Below are 15167 nucleotides of genomic sequence, written 5' to 3'. Positions count from 1 at the left end.
ATACGGAAATTAGAGCGCTAGATACTGCTATAAACTACCTAATCAGGTTAGTAACTCTCGTAATGACTGAACAGTACAACCACAACGCCGTCAAGTCGTATGCAGTCAAAGAGTCGAACAATGTCATCGAAACCAGACACGAATAATGGCAACACATGGACTCATAAAAACACAGATAACCAGTTCGCCAGAACACCCAAAGCCAAGCAGTAATAGAACTCAAGCCAAAGCTCGTAAGCAATCGTGCTCAAACGTGCCCGAATCGACCATAACGTCAAGTCATCCGAATCGTTTTTTCAGTCTCCATCATGATGCAGCGTCACGCTGTTGAATTCCGAAAACGGATCGGGTCCCTCGCTACCCGGCGTGGCAAGGCCAGAATCCAGCGGCACCCCCTTGGCCTTGGCTAGAGCCTTATCACCGAGCTCCACGCTATTGCTGTCCTTAACATTGCGGAAATTCACCGGGTCAATACCTCCATTCGGGTTGGGAATCATCGGTGGTTTCATGTGCCGGATCAGAGCCCACGATGTCGTCCGGAAGAATGGATGCGCCTTTACATCCGATGCGCCTGCCCGCGCGCCAAGACGTCGTGTTTCGTCTTTGATCAGGAGTTTCTTGATCAATGACTTGCAGAGACTACTCAAATCAGAACAAGAATGCAACAGAACTGGTTGGAAGAATAATCATCATACCTTGAAATCTGCTGTGCGCCTGGATGGTCCGGAAACACCACGTCGTTACGCAGAATGTTGGAAAACGTCGCAGTGCGGTTCTTGCCTTTGAACGGCGTCGTCCCAAAGAGCATTTCGTAAATAAGAATTCCCAAGGTCCACCAATCCACGGCGCTGGTGTGTCCGCAGCCCTGGATCACTTCGGGAGCAATGTACTCTTCAGTGCCTACAAAGGAATTGGTTCGGAAGTCGGCAATGCACGACTTGGTGTCAATCGCCGGCAGAGACTGTGGACCACTACCATTGCGGCCAGGAATCATGGTCGGCGCGCCGCCGGGCCCAGACTGCTTCGAAAGATCAAAGTCTGACAGCATGATATGTCCAGACTGGTGAAGCAAAATGTCTACAAGTCCGTCAGACTATGCTCAAGTCTTCTTGCCATCAGTAACGCAAAACTTACTCTCTGGCTTGAGATCACGATAGATAAAGCCCATCAGGTGCAGATATTCCAGAGCAGCAACAACTTCGGCCGCATAGAACCGAGCATCGTCCTCGGGGATGCACTTGCCCGGGCGGGTTTGTAGCGCGCGGAAGAACTCACCGCCGCTGCAGTATTCCATGCACAAGTAAAGGTTATCTTCGGACTGGAACGAGTGATATAGCGTCACAATAAAAGGATGATTGCTGGTGGCCAGAATTTCCTGCTCAGCCAAGGCGCGTTTGATCTTGTTGCGCTTGATCATCTCGTTCTTGCTCAGCACTACAAAAAATATCAGCCTCACCTAAACTTCTCTTTGTGGCCAGTATGATAGTTATCTCACCCTTCATGGCGTATAATCGATTCGACTTCTTTTCCCGTACCAAATACACTTTCCCCACATCCCCTTTCCCAATCAATTTGATCTTATCAAAGCTGCCCGGACCAACCTCCACGTTGCGCACCTTGATCGAGTTAGAGCTGTACGTCCGGCGGAAACCAGACTGGGCATTGTTCCGAATTTGGCCAGGGCTCGGAATCTTTCCATCCGGCCCAACTGAAGGCACGGGCAATGAGTCACCGCTGCCACTGCTCTGATCGGCCAGGCCAACCTTGACCTTGTCCGTGCCTTCCTCGACCAGCGGTTCTTTTCCAAGCTCTGCGGTGCTGGGACGATCGCCGGACTGGCCATCCGTGAACAGGCCCTGCGCATTGGGCGCCGATGCCACGCGACGTAATTTCCGCGCTAGCTCATCCTTGCTCGCCGTAGTCGGCTGATCTGAAGCGGAGATTCCATTGACTTGCAATTCCGGGTTGTCGGGAGGGGACGATGGTAGGGAGTCATCATTGCGGTGTCTTAGGGCTGGGTGGCCCTGATGAGCGAAGTAGGGATTCGCATTGGCGGTCGGTGACTGGCAAACGTCATCTAGCGGATTGCCCTCGCTGGCCACAGTGGTTGAGCGATTGCGGCCAATGGACGGCAGAAATCGAGATTGCCGGTTATTCGACTTGTCTGCTTTTGCATCTCGGTCGCGCTCTGCACCGCCCGAGCCGGACTGAGACGCAGTGTTGGAGGAGCTGTTGATGCGGAAGAAATTCCGAATCCGCGTAGGGAGGTGCGTGCTTGTAGGCTCATTGGACGCCGCGTTGTGCTTCTTAGAAGGTAGCGAGAGACCGTGGAAATTCCGCTTCTCCGACGCCACTGGCGCATGCGACGAGGTGAACAGCTGCGTCATGGCAGCCAGGCAACGAACGACACCGAACGATGGAAGAGAGGAGTATGGGAACAACGCAGGCCAGCCAGCCTGAGCTCAGATTATCTAACGAACGGTCCAGAAGCGACAGCCAGCGCGGCGGACAAGGCGAATCGACAGAAAACGTCGAAAATGTGGCTTGACTTGGCGGGCGATTGCAGTTCTTTAATAATCGAAGTGCACTCGGCCGGAACGAAGGTGATTACGACTTCCAGCTGATTCCAGCCGTCGGCCCGCCGGGTTGGCCGGGAAGAAAGAGGGACAGATAGGGGGTTAACTTGGCGGAGAGGACCGAAAATGGAGCTCAGCGAGCTGCAAAGGGGACATATGGCGACAGCATTGATGTGAGAACAGGGACGAAAGGACAGGAAAAGGGACGGCGGTTGCAGCCGGGGAATTCCAAGAATCGCGCGGGTCGAACAGCGGCTGTGGAGACACCGCCCACGCCGCATCAGGAATCCCGGTTGTCTCGTTGACTGGTTCCGGCGCTTAGTCATCACACTGCCCAGCCTGTTGGCTTTTGCCGGAATTGGTTTAGCGTGTTAGAATGGCGTCCATATTGACAAATAGGAACTTGGCATTCTAGAATTGAGCCGAAATTGACACTGACTAATCAAGTGGCGAGGTGCTTCAGAGTTCAGCACAATCTGGTCGTGTTCCTGGCCTTCCTGAGGGATTTTGTCTCGAGCTGCGCAGACTTTGAAGGCACAAATCTTCTCATTATTTCGTTTTGGGCTCCTACGTCACTGGCTCCGGCTGATATTCACTAGTGCAAAACTGTACTAGCGTACGAGTTCTCTAACTTAAATAGGCTAGTTGGATTATAACTATCACTAGTCCGTTTTAGGAATAGTCAGCCCAAGCTCCTGGGCTTCCTGGGCGGGTTGGGGTTGGAGCCTCGAACACTCCTCGAACTTGCCATAGCCCTAAGCAATGATACGAGGCCGGAGACTGGGAAATAATGTCCGCTCCCATACCTAGTCCCTATCAACACGTTTTTTTCTCTACTATACAAGTACAGATACTTTTGTATGTGTCCTTGCTCTTAATGTTGATTGAAGTGAGGCAATGTTAAGCCTAGGCCCCAGTCCAGCTTCAATGTGGCCGCTGCTTTGCAGCGGCAACCCACCTTAACGAGGCAACCGCTGGAGAAGAAAAGTCTTTCACCTATCAATGCCGACTGATTGCTCCATAACCTCGTCTGATCACTTCCATTTCCATTTAGAACGAAACTATACGCACCTGGGCCAATAAGACAGTGACCCAGCTCTTCTTTGATGCCTACAGGAACATCAGACTACGCCGCCGACCGGCTCGGCGTTTGGTAGCTCAACTGCGCTGCACCCACCCATCGACAAATAGAAATCGCACCGCCGCGGCATTGATTCGACATGTGCTATTCAAGTGTCTTCAAACACCGTGAGACTTTTGTTTTGTGGATAAAAAAAGGCGTTCAGCCGTGGTTTTCAATCCAAACTTCGTACCGGCCTCGACCAAGATGGAGAAGTTTCGAAGAAGAGGCACGAAGAACTGCCCGTCGTTAATTGCACTCTTCGCAATTAACAAGCGCATGCATTGAATGAATACGTCGCAGTGGACATGTTTTCGATGATTTCGAATTGGAAACGCTGCTATAATTGTGTGAAATCACTTTATAGATTTCGAATAATCCGATAATATCCCGAGTAATCAACGAGTGATTCCCTTCAGGCGGAGCTGCTCGACAGAGCCTTTCAACGATACCTTTAGCTTAACCGCAGGTGGCGAATTTGATATTCGACTCTCGTAGAATCTCTCCAGCTAGAATGGCCAATTCATCCGTGGATAAGCAGTCAAGACACACTGGAAGGGAATCAAGGAAGGCATCCGGTACCGAAGCCCTAATTGGAACCTTTGGATCCCTTAACCCTAATCTTAATTCTAGAAGACGCTTGCCATGTGAATAAGCGGGTCACTGATGAGCTGCTCTAGTTCATGGATAGCATGACTTTAGCACGCCGCAAGTCATCCAAAGCTCGTTTTAATCATGGGTTGGTTAACATGGTAGTGTGGAATAGGCTGAAAGGAATTTGTCATTTGTGTTTGGGCACATCAACATTGCGAGATTGGGTAGAGCTGTCGCCGTGTCAAATCAGAGGAAATCCGCCTCAATTGTAGTATCAGCCTGGTTAATTGAAGAGGCTAAAAAGATCAATGAATGTTTTCTTAATAGTTGTGTTCAATCTCTCCAAAAGAGCATTACAGTTTCGACTCGTGGAATTCATGATGTATGATATTGTCGGTTCGCTGACTCTCGAGCTCCTCATTCATGTTGTGGAGGATTTTAGATCTGGAAGATATTGCCCGCAACCAAAGGGTGCGTATCCTTAGTTCGACATCATAAGTCAGCCCTCCATCCTGACGGGGCTTAGGTCTCCAAGCAATGGCGTACGATCTTCTCGTCCAATACAATCTTCGATGGCGGGCTGACTTGCTGAATGCGAACCCCGTCAAGACTGCCTTTCTTCCCTGGCCAGAGCGTTGGCGCAATATTCCCTATGTTATCCAGTACCGTTCACGCCAATTGTGCTATGAAATTCCGGGACGTAACGAAGTCGAGATGCTGAATCTCGAGACTGGAGAGAAATCTACATGGGCCCCCGAAGCAGGCTGGTTAGTCCATCGAATTCGCCTATCCGATCGCCATATTGTTACTCTTTCTTCAACAATAGGGTAAGTAAGGGGAGCAAAAATTTATTCTGTTGGCTATGTAATCGGTGGCCGGCTGATCGTGTCGTTATGATTGACAGGGGTACCGTCGCTTTGACAGCGTGGAATATACATACAAAACAGAAACTCAACCAACACCTACCTTCTCCCGAATCTTTTTATTGTACAATCATCGAAGACAAAGTGCTCATTGGCCCCTGGTGTAAAACGGAGCAGTTCCCCGTCTACGTTGGGATTTGTATTTGAACCGTATCGAGGAGATTGGAAACTTTTCCAACCTCATACTGCGCCATCTGGACGTGGCCCGTAGCGTCCTGGTGGCGTTCGAGGTCAATCTCGCAATACACCCACCAGAGGTTCAGCAGACAAAGTGGAAGACGACCACGAGGCAACGGCTGGAGAAGAGAACCTTCTCCATGCCGATGCCGGCAAATCACCCAATGCGCCTGGATCGTTTTTTCGTTTTTCCGGGCGACAACTTTGTCGTCTCTTGCAAAAACACGGTGACTCAGCTCCTCCTCGGATGCCGCCGTTCCCTCTTGAGGTACTTTGCCACGATACACCTAAAGTATGACTACGACATCGATCGGTTCGGCGTTCAGTGGATTGACTGTGCTAAGCCCAACGGGAGAAGGGGCGTGTTCCCCTGTGCTTATTTGGGAAGAAATCTGATATATCGCATCAGCGTTTGGGATAGGGATCTTTTCGTTCACAACATCACCACTGGCAAAGCATCTCTGCACTCGATAGAGGAGCCAGTACGTGAAGAATTTGGAGATCTTCTTCGTGTCTGGGATTGGGACTTAGACCAAAATCGTGTCAGGCTCTTTGGTGACAGTGAGGTCTTTGGCTTTATCTTCAAGAAGGGTATTCGGCTCTGGGTTTTCAACCCAAATTTTGTCCCGGCCCCATTCCAGGCGGAGCATCTCCAATGACGGCGGAGCAAGAAATCGTCCGTTATCAGCCGCTGACAATGCTTCCACCCTCTCCGTGATCTGACTGTTTACATCATCCTATGATGCAGGCGCTATGGTAGATGCCCTATTATTTCCGAAACTTCAACGGCCGCCTAATTACTGTCTTGTGAGATGGATTTCTTGGGAAACGGCTACTGTATTGTAACCAGCGTCTCTTTCCTATTCCCAGTTGCTTGATGTAGAGGCGTTTCTGAATATATCCACCATGAACGGCTCTCATTCCGCTTCTGCCGTAGATGATGGGCTTGGATTTCAATACTTGTCTGAATCAGTTCTCGAAAGGTTTTCGATATTGATAGGCATTGCATGTTGACAAGCATCATTGAGGATTGCGCCTGTCTTAGCCCTAACTGCAAGGAATCGAATTTCTTCCCAGAGAGTTGGAAACTGAACGCGAAACTGCAAAATCTCTCGTAACCCCCCCAATCCTATATTTTTCCAGCAACGCGCTACTCTATTCTTCGGATTCATCCTTCCAGGCACATTGGGAACAACTATCATCCAAATGCATGAAGAGTAGAGACATTCATCTTCTCGTGGAAACATCCAAGCAGATCTTTTATGGCTAGGGTTTGTCGCACCACTTCCACTCCCTACATAGAGCGGTGTTCATGCCCTCTGTGGTATGCAGGATAGGTAGGTAGGTAGTTTGGCCAATCCCTCCTTTACGAGCCACACCATGTTTCGTTTGGTGTTTGTTGTCCCTCCGGCAAGGATGCATTGTCCTGTGCATTTCTTCGCTGCGTGTTCACTGAGGATTTTCTTGACGTTTGAGTCTACACTGACAGGCTCGAGAATATCGTTCGTATAACGGTTACGCTATAAGTTGGTTCCATTCTTACAGGCAAGTTGAAGCTGAAAGAGTAGTGCTCCGTTTTTTCTTGCGGAAGCCATAGTACTGTCTATTGCCTTGAGCTCTCATGAAGCAGCTCCTTAATATCTTATCAATACTCGTCCAGAGCCAACATTTAACTTGAAATCAATGGCCTCATATGCGTTGCTATGACTGCATGCTTTCTCATACCAACATTGTTCGTCCTAATTCTTCATATCGGCGTCGTGCCGAAATCCTATTAGGCTATACATATTCGCGTCTGAAGACATCATACCGGCCCTCTGTACTGCTAATCATGCTGACTTGAGTGATCTACCTCCGGATAACCAAACTTCACGTGAAGCTGCCCAGCCTGTCGACCATGCCCTCCGTGCGGTACTTGTGCATCACCTGTCGCTCTTCCTCAGTCAACTGTCGTACGCGCCGACGAATCTGCAGGGGATTCAACATGGTGCGAAGCCGCAGAGGGATTGTTATGGAGCTCAATGTGGCCCTTTCGATCGGGGACATGTCGCCGGCCCCGTCAACGGAGGGGAGGAATCCATGAGCGTTAACTCGGGAAATCACTGGCGAGCACACGTCCTCCAGCTTTGATTTCCAAAGATCTTTGCCACTGCTTCGTACAACCTCGCTCACGGTCTCGCGGCTTCTCGATCCACCACGTTTGGCGCGACCTATGGGATGGCACTGGGATGCAGTGCCCGGCAAACCTTTTCTTTCACCGTTCAAAATAAGGGTCTCTAGCTTTGTTTCCTGGCGGCCGACTGGCCTAGCCTGAGATTTTTTATCCTGCCGCACATCGGCGACTTTTTGATTGGAGGTGTTGCCACTTCATTCTACATTAGCCTCACCGTTTACTATGAACCGGTCGAAAAATAACTTACTTGACCCTATCCGTTGCGGCTCCGAGACCGTATGTGTGAGTTTCTTGTTCCGGAAAGCGCCGCGTATCATTGGGCTTTTGATTTGCATCAGCCACGGTCCGCAGATCTGCTCGACCGATATCTCGTTGCGATAGGTAATGTTCCGTGACTCGAGTGAGCTCTTCGAGGAGGCTATCCACATGTTCTCCTCGCCTTGCAGCATCTTCAATCCTTTGATGGAAACGACTGATTTCCTCGAGTATGCTGCCCTGGATGCCCGTACAGTTTTGGCCATCGGTTGTGGACTCTGCCATTGGATTGCTCGTTGCTTCGTTGGATAGAACTGCCAGATTCAACCACGACTCCATACCAGGCACACCGTATGAGATGCCAGCACCGCATGGGCTATCCGTGTATAGGCCAACGTTAGGCATCATGGAGCTTACCAATGGTAGTTGCCAATGCATTCTTCCTTCTTGTGCATACGTAAAGCCAACTGTGGGAAAATCGCCCATTGGTAGAGCAGTGACATTACCCGACATGATACGGCTGTTGATATCTGCCGCCGCGGTCTCTTGGCCATTTGTGTGACCTTGTTTCAACATTGACATCTGCTCAACAGCGGGCGGGGTGAACCGGAGACTGGATTGCAGATGTTCCTTGTATCGTCTCGCTGCATCCAGCTCGCGTACGAGGGTCTTTCGCTGCTCAACAAGTTGCTCCTTTGTAGCAGGGTCGAGCTCAAAGGTATGGATAGCCATGTATCGGTCCAGATTGGCCAGTTGGGAGGAGAGGTTCTCATGTTCCTTTGTCACATCTTGCAGCGACTGCTGCGTAGTAGCGAAGTCCGAGAAGAAACCCGGAGTAGTGGCCGGATACGGGCCCGTAGGGACTGGAAGCGCCGGTGTGATGTTTGTCGTACCAGAAGCTGAAAATGGTCCCCCAGCTACGAAGGGCGAGCTCGCCGAGGCAACTCCTGAACTCAACTTGATCCTATTCACTGCGTCTGTGACAGAGGGTACGATTCCCTGAGCAAATTGCTGAGCCGCCAGCAAGGCTGGAGTTGCACTCGGGAGCCATCCTAAGTGATCAACAGGGTAGGAAGGAAACGCAATGGTCGGTTGATGCTGAAACGGCTCTTGGGCGCCGGGACCCAGTTGCGGCAGAGAGTAACCTCCAGGCATCATTGGCCATGGTTGTGGATAGTAAATCGGGGCGCTAACTATCGGTACCTGATCAAATCCTGCAGTTGCTGCTGTTTCCATGCCAGAGAGCGTTCTAGATGATTCCTTCGATGACTCCTGGGCCATTTTCGATGTATTTGATGAGGAACCATTTGTGCTGGAAAGGTCAGACGAGGACCGGGTCGTCGAGCTACTTGATGACACCGTTGTTTTGTTCTTTACGCCTCCTACGGAGCTGTCCTTCTTTAGATCCTCGTCACCTGCCTTCTTTGAAAGCGGCTTGAATTCCGGAATTGGTAGAGTTTCATTCATAGGCACGATTCGGCCGGCAGCGGTCACTCGCTGGTGTTTTGGAGATGTGTGTTCTTTCAGAAACTGAGCGAAACCCGAATCAGTGTGAGCTGAATTTGACTGCGGTGTGCTCTGAGGCTGGCGGATCAGATGTTGAGGTGGCTCATCCGAAACCGCAGTGTTAGACCGAGACTTGTACCGACGAAGCAAGTTGTCTGGCACGATCAGCACTGTGCAGCTCCCTCGTGGTCGGCCGTTCCCAGGGACTCACTTTCAATGGCATGGATGCTGAACCGGCCAATGTCTATGGAACCATGCTCTCGCATGGTGAGGAGCTTCGGAATTCCATATCGCAGCTCCATAGTCAGCAATACTTGAAAGACGTGGGTAAGATGAATGGCCGAGGTGTCAACTACGAGCCACAACTGAGCACGCAGGCGAGACGCACGTAGAATAGGGGCAGCTTGATGAGAACGAGCAGACGGAGAGTTGAGGACAATAGGGCCAGATCCAGTTGACTTGGTTGTTTATGATTCGAGGAAGGAGCAACGTTGTTTTTTTCTGTTGTTTTCCTGTGGAGGAAACTGCTACCCTACACCTTGTTGTCCATCTTTCCTTTTTCCTACACAGTCTCACGTGGCCGGACGGGCTCAGAATCCAAAATCACCTCATCGCCATTGTCTGCCGGCTCTGAAATCGTAGTCGAAACATTCTTGTGTTCCATCTCCCAACTACCAGTGCGCTCATGCCCTTTGGTAGCCCCCCCGGGACGTCTTCCAGTAGTGTTACCAGGGATGTCGAAATTGGCCACGGCTGGAGTGAAGCTGACATCTGGATCACTCGCCATTTTCTGACTTCCTCTGAATCCTCCAGAACCAGAGACTTTCAGTCGGCGACGGATGCGGGACTTGAATAGCCAGACAATCAGAGCGAGGAGAGAAACCGCCACCAGAGCCGCTGCGGCACCGACACCGCCGGCTCCGGCAAGCCCTAGACCACTTTGCTTGAATGTCACGGAAGGAATGGCTCCTTGGCAGAAGATGGCAGTGCTGCCGCAGGATAGGCACCATTCTTCAGTAGACGAGACGAGAATCTGCGCGAGCATTTGCCGGAATTCGGTAAATGAAAGGTAGCTCCGGCTAGGACCGTTGCCGAATAACGCATGAAGCTGAAATGGAGCATCCGTTGCTGAACCGTTGCGGAAATAGAAACGGACAAACAAGTCCGAGGCCTCTGGATAGACCGTGTCTAGAGACGTGTTCACGCTGTAGAGCTCAAAGATGAAGGAGGAGCCCAGGTCGGGAACACTGGCAAAGTACGAATTGGCCGAGGAAGGCAGCAGAGCTAGGGCAGCGAGGGATATTGCTGGCTCAACATCGCCAAAGACCATCGTCATTTTCGCAATCGATCCTTGCGACGCGATGTTCTGTTCGAACGACCGAAGGATCAGCTGGGAGAGTGTACGGCCTGCGATTGTGCTCATAGATGGCTCAGACGCAGAGGCGCTTGAAACATTGGCATTGGTTGCTAGCATGTACTGATCTGCCAGAGCTCTTGCGCGCTGGTAGTCTTCAGCAGACAGCAATTCTGGCATTGCGGCATCATGTGTCAACTGGTATTGCAAATATCGAAAAATTCCATAGGCGTTGTCGTATCCCACTTCGGCTTCAGAAAACTCTTTATGAAGAACCTTGTTGTACAGATTGGTATAGAATCCGGCAGTTTCTGATCGAAGCTGCTGGGCCTCCGTGCTCTGCTCGTATCGGCGCCTGTGTCTCTGGTACGATCCACACCCGAGATGGCCGGAGATGAGGATAGAGCTAGGATCGCTGAGGCCTGGGACGCGGATACGAGGGTACTGGTAGCCTCCAAGAGGCGCACGAACAACAGAACCGTTCGCTAGAAGAGCGAAATCATCTGCGGTGGAATCGTTCAAAAATGCATCTGGCGGATAGAGTCCTTGCATGAATGCCAGCGCTGAGGCTTGAGAAGCATAGTCAGGGGCCGAATATACTTGTACTTGGTCGGCTTCGAGTCGAAATTGTGAGATTCCCATGATTGGGTTTTCATCCACAGCCGTGTCGTTGGAGGTGTCTCTCCTACCATCCACGTAGCGGCGGCGGAATAGTCTGCCAATGTCGTACAGATTCCGCGCACCCAGGGGCGTCAATACCCCAGCTTGTGGGAAGACAGCTGCAGTATTATCACCGTGGATATTGAAGCTGAATACTGCCCAAAGTGTTTCCATCCCCTGAGCGGAAGCTATCACCGCGAGGGAGACGATAGAGGTCCGGAGCAGCTTGGCACACATCACTGAATACGGAGAACGCTGTGTCAAGTGCACTCAAGGCCAGCCCTCGAGGAAGACTGAGAGTTGAATTTTTCGACTAACATCTCACAACAAGTGAGCGAGGTTGATACTAATAGCTTATCCTAATAAGACGATCGTAGATGTCAGACAGTAGTCATTCTCATGGCCAGAGTTCCGTCGTTGCCCGAGCCATGAGGCACGGTCTCGCCTTCAGCCATGATGCTTCTGAACCACAGATGTTAGCCAATCCCTGATTTCGCAATACTACTAAGCAGCTGCAAAACTTCGGAGTCCAGCCTTTACGGCCATATATGACAGCATTGACAGGCGAGAATTCGAAAGAAACAATGGCAATTAGACGAATCCGGAGGGCATCGTTGTAAAATGTCAACGAGTAAGTAGCAGAGGCTTGTGGGCTGGTCCATATCTGGACCTTGGATCACTCCATAAGTCTCGACGGCGTGCAAATGATCAAGTCAACCGTTACATTTCCTTGAGAGGTGTGGATAGTGACGTCACTAACTGCCATTCACTGCCTGCAAGGGACGACAGCTCTTGATGCCTGGGGTGTCAAAATCATGTGCCTTGCGCCAAGCTGCTAGAAGTCCGTGTGGAGATGGAACACGCGTTCATTGGCCAATCGTATCCGAAACGGCCGAAGATCCGAGGTGCAGAAATTTCCTCCACCAGCCGCTCTTCCCAAACCCTACTCCTGCGCCCTACCCCTAAGCCCTCATTTCTCATCTTGGACATCGAGTCATCCGGTCCTATCGTATCAATTGAGGGCTCACCCCGGTGAGTCCCAGTGGCCCGTCACCATGTCGGCAGACGTGCAGTCTGTGTCGCCTCCTTCCGGCAATGAGATTTCCGGTAAGTCCTTGCGTGCTCTGTATCTCAGTTGTTTCCCCCTTTGTTGCGTTGCTGGGTGTTGCGGTCGCGACATCTGCGTCGGCAAATGACGCTACTCCGCAGACCAATCTATATCTGCGACTCAGCAACTTACAACTGTTCCAGACTCGGCTACTACCGAGAAACCCACGCATCCCCTTGAGACCTCGCCCGACGCTGAATCACCTCGTGCTCATAAAAAGCGCCGAACGGAAAATGGACTGGATGAGCTGCAAACTTCCAAGCCCGAGACCGGCAGTGCGCCGGGGGCACCATCTGAGCGGTCCAGCTCAGCGCCCGAACTTCCTCGGGCTGGCAGCCAGGAGGTGGCCAGTGGAGATCTAGCCGACCGGAACGCGCCCGATCCGGAAGTCGCTGCAGCCTACGGGAACATTATGGATCGTGCGGAACGCCTGGAGGAACAGTATGCGCGAGATAAGGCCGAGTCATCGAAACCGGTCACCTTTGTGAAGGCGAGCTTGTCGCTGAAAATTCAGAGTTTGCCAATCCTCGATAACTTGGTATGCGGGTTTTCTGCTCTACGGTGCTGCTCAGTACTGACACCACCACTCCTCAGTCCACTCAAATCCTCTCTCTGCTCGCCAAGTCCTCCTACCAGGATATTACTTCCTTCGTCTCGGAGCCGGATTCAGAGAATGGCCAGGCTTACGCGACCATGCGCTCTCTCTTTGACCACACCAAGCGCGTGTATTCAACAAAGAGTGCGTTCCTGTCGCCGACGGAGCTTGATCTTACAGAGCCGCATCAAGTCGACATCATCCGCAAAGCCAACCTCGCTTCGTTTGTTTCCAGCATCTTCGGTTCGCAGGAAATCAGTTTCGCCGAATTGAATGACCATTTCCTGGACGTGTTCGTCCCGGAGGGAGGCCGTCTCCTCAAGGTTCAAGGTGCATTGTTCCTGGAACTCAAGACACAGGCTTTCATTGCCTCCCTGAACAATGGAACGCGCACCAGAACCGACATTCTGTTCGAGCTTTTCCCCGACAACATCGAGCAACAGTTGCTCTCAAGACGCCTTGGATCACGGCAGCTTGCACCTAGTGAGGCTGATTTCGTCAAGCGGCTTCGGTCCCGGCGCGACATTCTTCTCAACGATATCAATAATGAGGAAGCGATGCGCGCACTTCCAGACAAATACCACTGGGAGGACTTCCTGAGGGATCTTAGTACCTACATTAGCAAAAACTTTGACGTCATCAACAACTATTCGGTACGTGTTTGGATTCGCCATCCGTCCGTGGGCCAGGCTGGCTAACTCAACACAGTCACGCAAGCAGACAAGAGGACGCCAGACTTCGACAGCAGAGCATCACGAGCCTCCTGGCGCACCGCTCGAGAGCCAGTTCACTGTCTCGACGCAGCCTCCAGAAGTGCCTGCTGATCGCAACAGTCATGGCGACCTCGTCGCGCGCGCTGCGCGGGCAGCTCAAATCGCCTTGCAGGGTCATGGTATTCGGAAGTCGCAGCAGTCACAGCAACAGGCTCACGCGCAACAGACGGTGCCGTCCACCTCGCACTCTGCGCATAGCACCCCGGCTCCGCAGACAGCACCAGGCCAGGTACACGGCCAAGCTTATTCTCAGAGTCCTACTCCGGGTGCCCAGCAACCTTCGCAGCTCACCTTCCAGCACACGACGGTTCCGTCTCAGAATTTCCAGCAGTACACGCCGCCGCAGAATAACACAGATAATGCCAACAACAAGGCAAACGACCCGGTCAACAACTACGGGTATATGCCGGGTGTTCCACATTATTCTCAATCCCAGCCGACGCAAGTCCTCTACGAGCGCGCTCGCCAGGCGGCCAGTGCAAAGTCTACGTCCTCCAACCGCCGGTCGGGCTTGCCCAGTCAGCGTCGGCCATGGACTACGGAGGAAGAGAATGCCCTCATGGCCGGGCTGGATCGTGTCAAGGGCCCTCATTGGAGCCAGATTCTCGCCATGTTTGGGCCTGGCGGCACCATCAGCGAAGCCTTGAAGGATCGTAACCAGGTGCAGCTCAAGGACAAGGCGAGAAACCTGAAGCTCTTCTTCCTGAAGAGCGGCATCGAAGTCCCATACTATCTCAAGTTCGTGACTGGCGAGTTGAAGACGCGTGCCCCGGGCCAGGCTGCGAAAAGGGAAGCCCGCGAACAACAGAAGAAGCAGAATATGCAAGACAAAGCCCACGTGGAGGGTATCGAAGGCATGATGGCGCTGGCTGGTGCCAATGGTGGCGGACAGGGCGGCTCACAACCTGGTGCACAGCCCGGCATGCAAGCCAGCGCTCCACCTGGCATGCAACCTGCAGGCGTTCCGCAAGCTGGAATTCCGCAGGCCGGGGTTCCGCAAGCCGGAGTCCCCCCGGGGCCTGCCACACACAGCCAGTCTCCATCACCCAGCGTGCAGTCGGCTGTACAGCCGGGTGTGCAACCCGGTGTACAACCGGGTCCTGCTCAGCAGCCTGTGATGAGCCAGGCTGAAGAGCAGAACCTGATCCAGACGTTGGGCCAGGAAGTGCATGGCAACATGATGGGCCAGCCTCAGACGCAAGAGCCAGTTAAGACCGAGATGCCCACTCAGTAACTTGTTTTCCATTGCAAGGAGTTGATGGAGTTATTTGCTGTTATTGGCGCAGGTGGGATAGTTTGTGAACGCTTTCTGTACCAGTCATCGTCTCGACACCGTCGAATTTACGGGTCTAC

At 52.1% G+C, this 15167-nt stretch overlaps 5 protein-coding genes across 5 annotated transcripts; 2 read left to right on the top strand and 3 right to left on the bottom strand.

The window, feature by feature from the left end:
• Positions 1–296: 296 nt before the first annotated feature.
• Positions 297–2387, bottom strand: VTN49DRAFT_7747 (uncharacterized protein; the record flags this gene model as incomplete). The annotated part of the gene is made up of 4 exons (XM_069416050.1): positions 297–639; positions 696–1077; positions 1135–1434; positions 1496–2387. 4 exons carry the CDS (start codon positions 2385–2387, stop codon positions 297–299), a joined length of 1917 nt encoding a protein of 638 aa, XP_069272108.1.
• A 3143-nt stretch (positions 2388–5530) lies between these two features.
• On the top strand, positions 5531–6049 carry VTN49DRAFT_7746 (uncharacterized protein; the record flags this gene model as incomplete). Its single annotated transcript, XM_069416049.1, has 1 exon — positions 5531–6049. The coding sequence occupies one exon, from the start codon at positions 5531–5533 to the stop codon at positions 6047–6049; it is 519 nt and encodes a 172-aa protein (XP_069272107.1).
• A 1210-nt stretch (positions 6050–7259) lies between these two features.
• Positions 7260–9626, bottom strand: VTN49DRAFT_7745 (uncharacterized protein; the record flags this gene model as incomplete). Its single annotated transcript, XM_069416048.1, has 3 exons — positions 7260–7755; positions 7811–9479; positions 9536–9626. 3 exons carry the CDS (start codon positions 9624–9626, stop codon positions 7260–7262), a joined length of 2256 nt encoding a protein of 751 aa, XP_069272106.1.
• A 260-nt stretch (positions 9627–9886) lies between these two features.
• Positions 9887–11575, bottom strand: VTN49DRAFT_7744 (uncharacterized protein; the record flags this gene model as incomplete). The annotated part of the gene is made up of 1 exon (XM_069416047.1): positions 9887–11575. One exon carries the CDS (start codon positions 11573–11575, stop codon positions 9887–9889), a length of 1689 nt encoding a protein of 562 aa, XP_069272105.1.
• An 818-nt stretch (positions 11576–12393) lies between these two features.
• On the top strand, positions 12394–15048 carry VTN49DRAFT_7743 (uncharacterized protein; the record flags this gene model as incomplete). Its single annotated transcript, XM_069416046.1, has 4 exons — positions 12394–12445; positions 12590–12984; positions 13041–13694; positions 13750–15048. 4 exons carry the CDS (start codon positions 12394–12396, stop codon positions 15046–15048), a joined length of 2400 nt encoding a protein of 799 aa, XP_069272104.1.
• Between the last annotated feature and the right edge of the window lie 119 nt (positions 15049–15167).

This window comes from Thermomyces lanuginosus (genome assembly GCF_041956635.1).
Source record: "Thermomyces lanuginosus strain ATCC 200065 unplaced genomic scaffold VTN49scaffold_7, whole genome shotgun sequence".
Lineage (NCBI taxonomy): Eukaryota > Fungi > Ascomycota > Eurotiomycetes > Eurotiales > Trichocomaceae > Thermomyces > Thermomyces lanuginosus.
The sequence above is the reverse complement of the archived record's forward strand: the minus strand, read 5'-3'. Positions and strand labels throughout refer to the sequence as shown.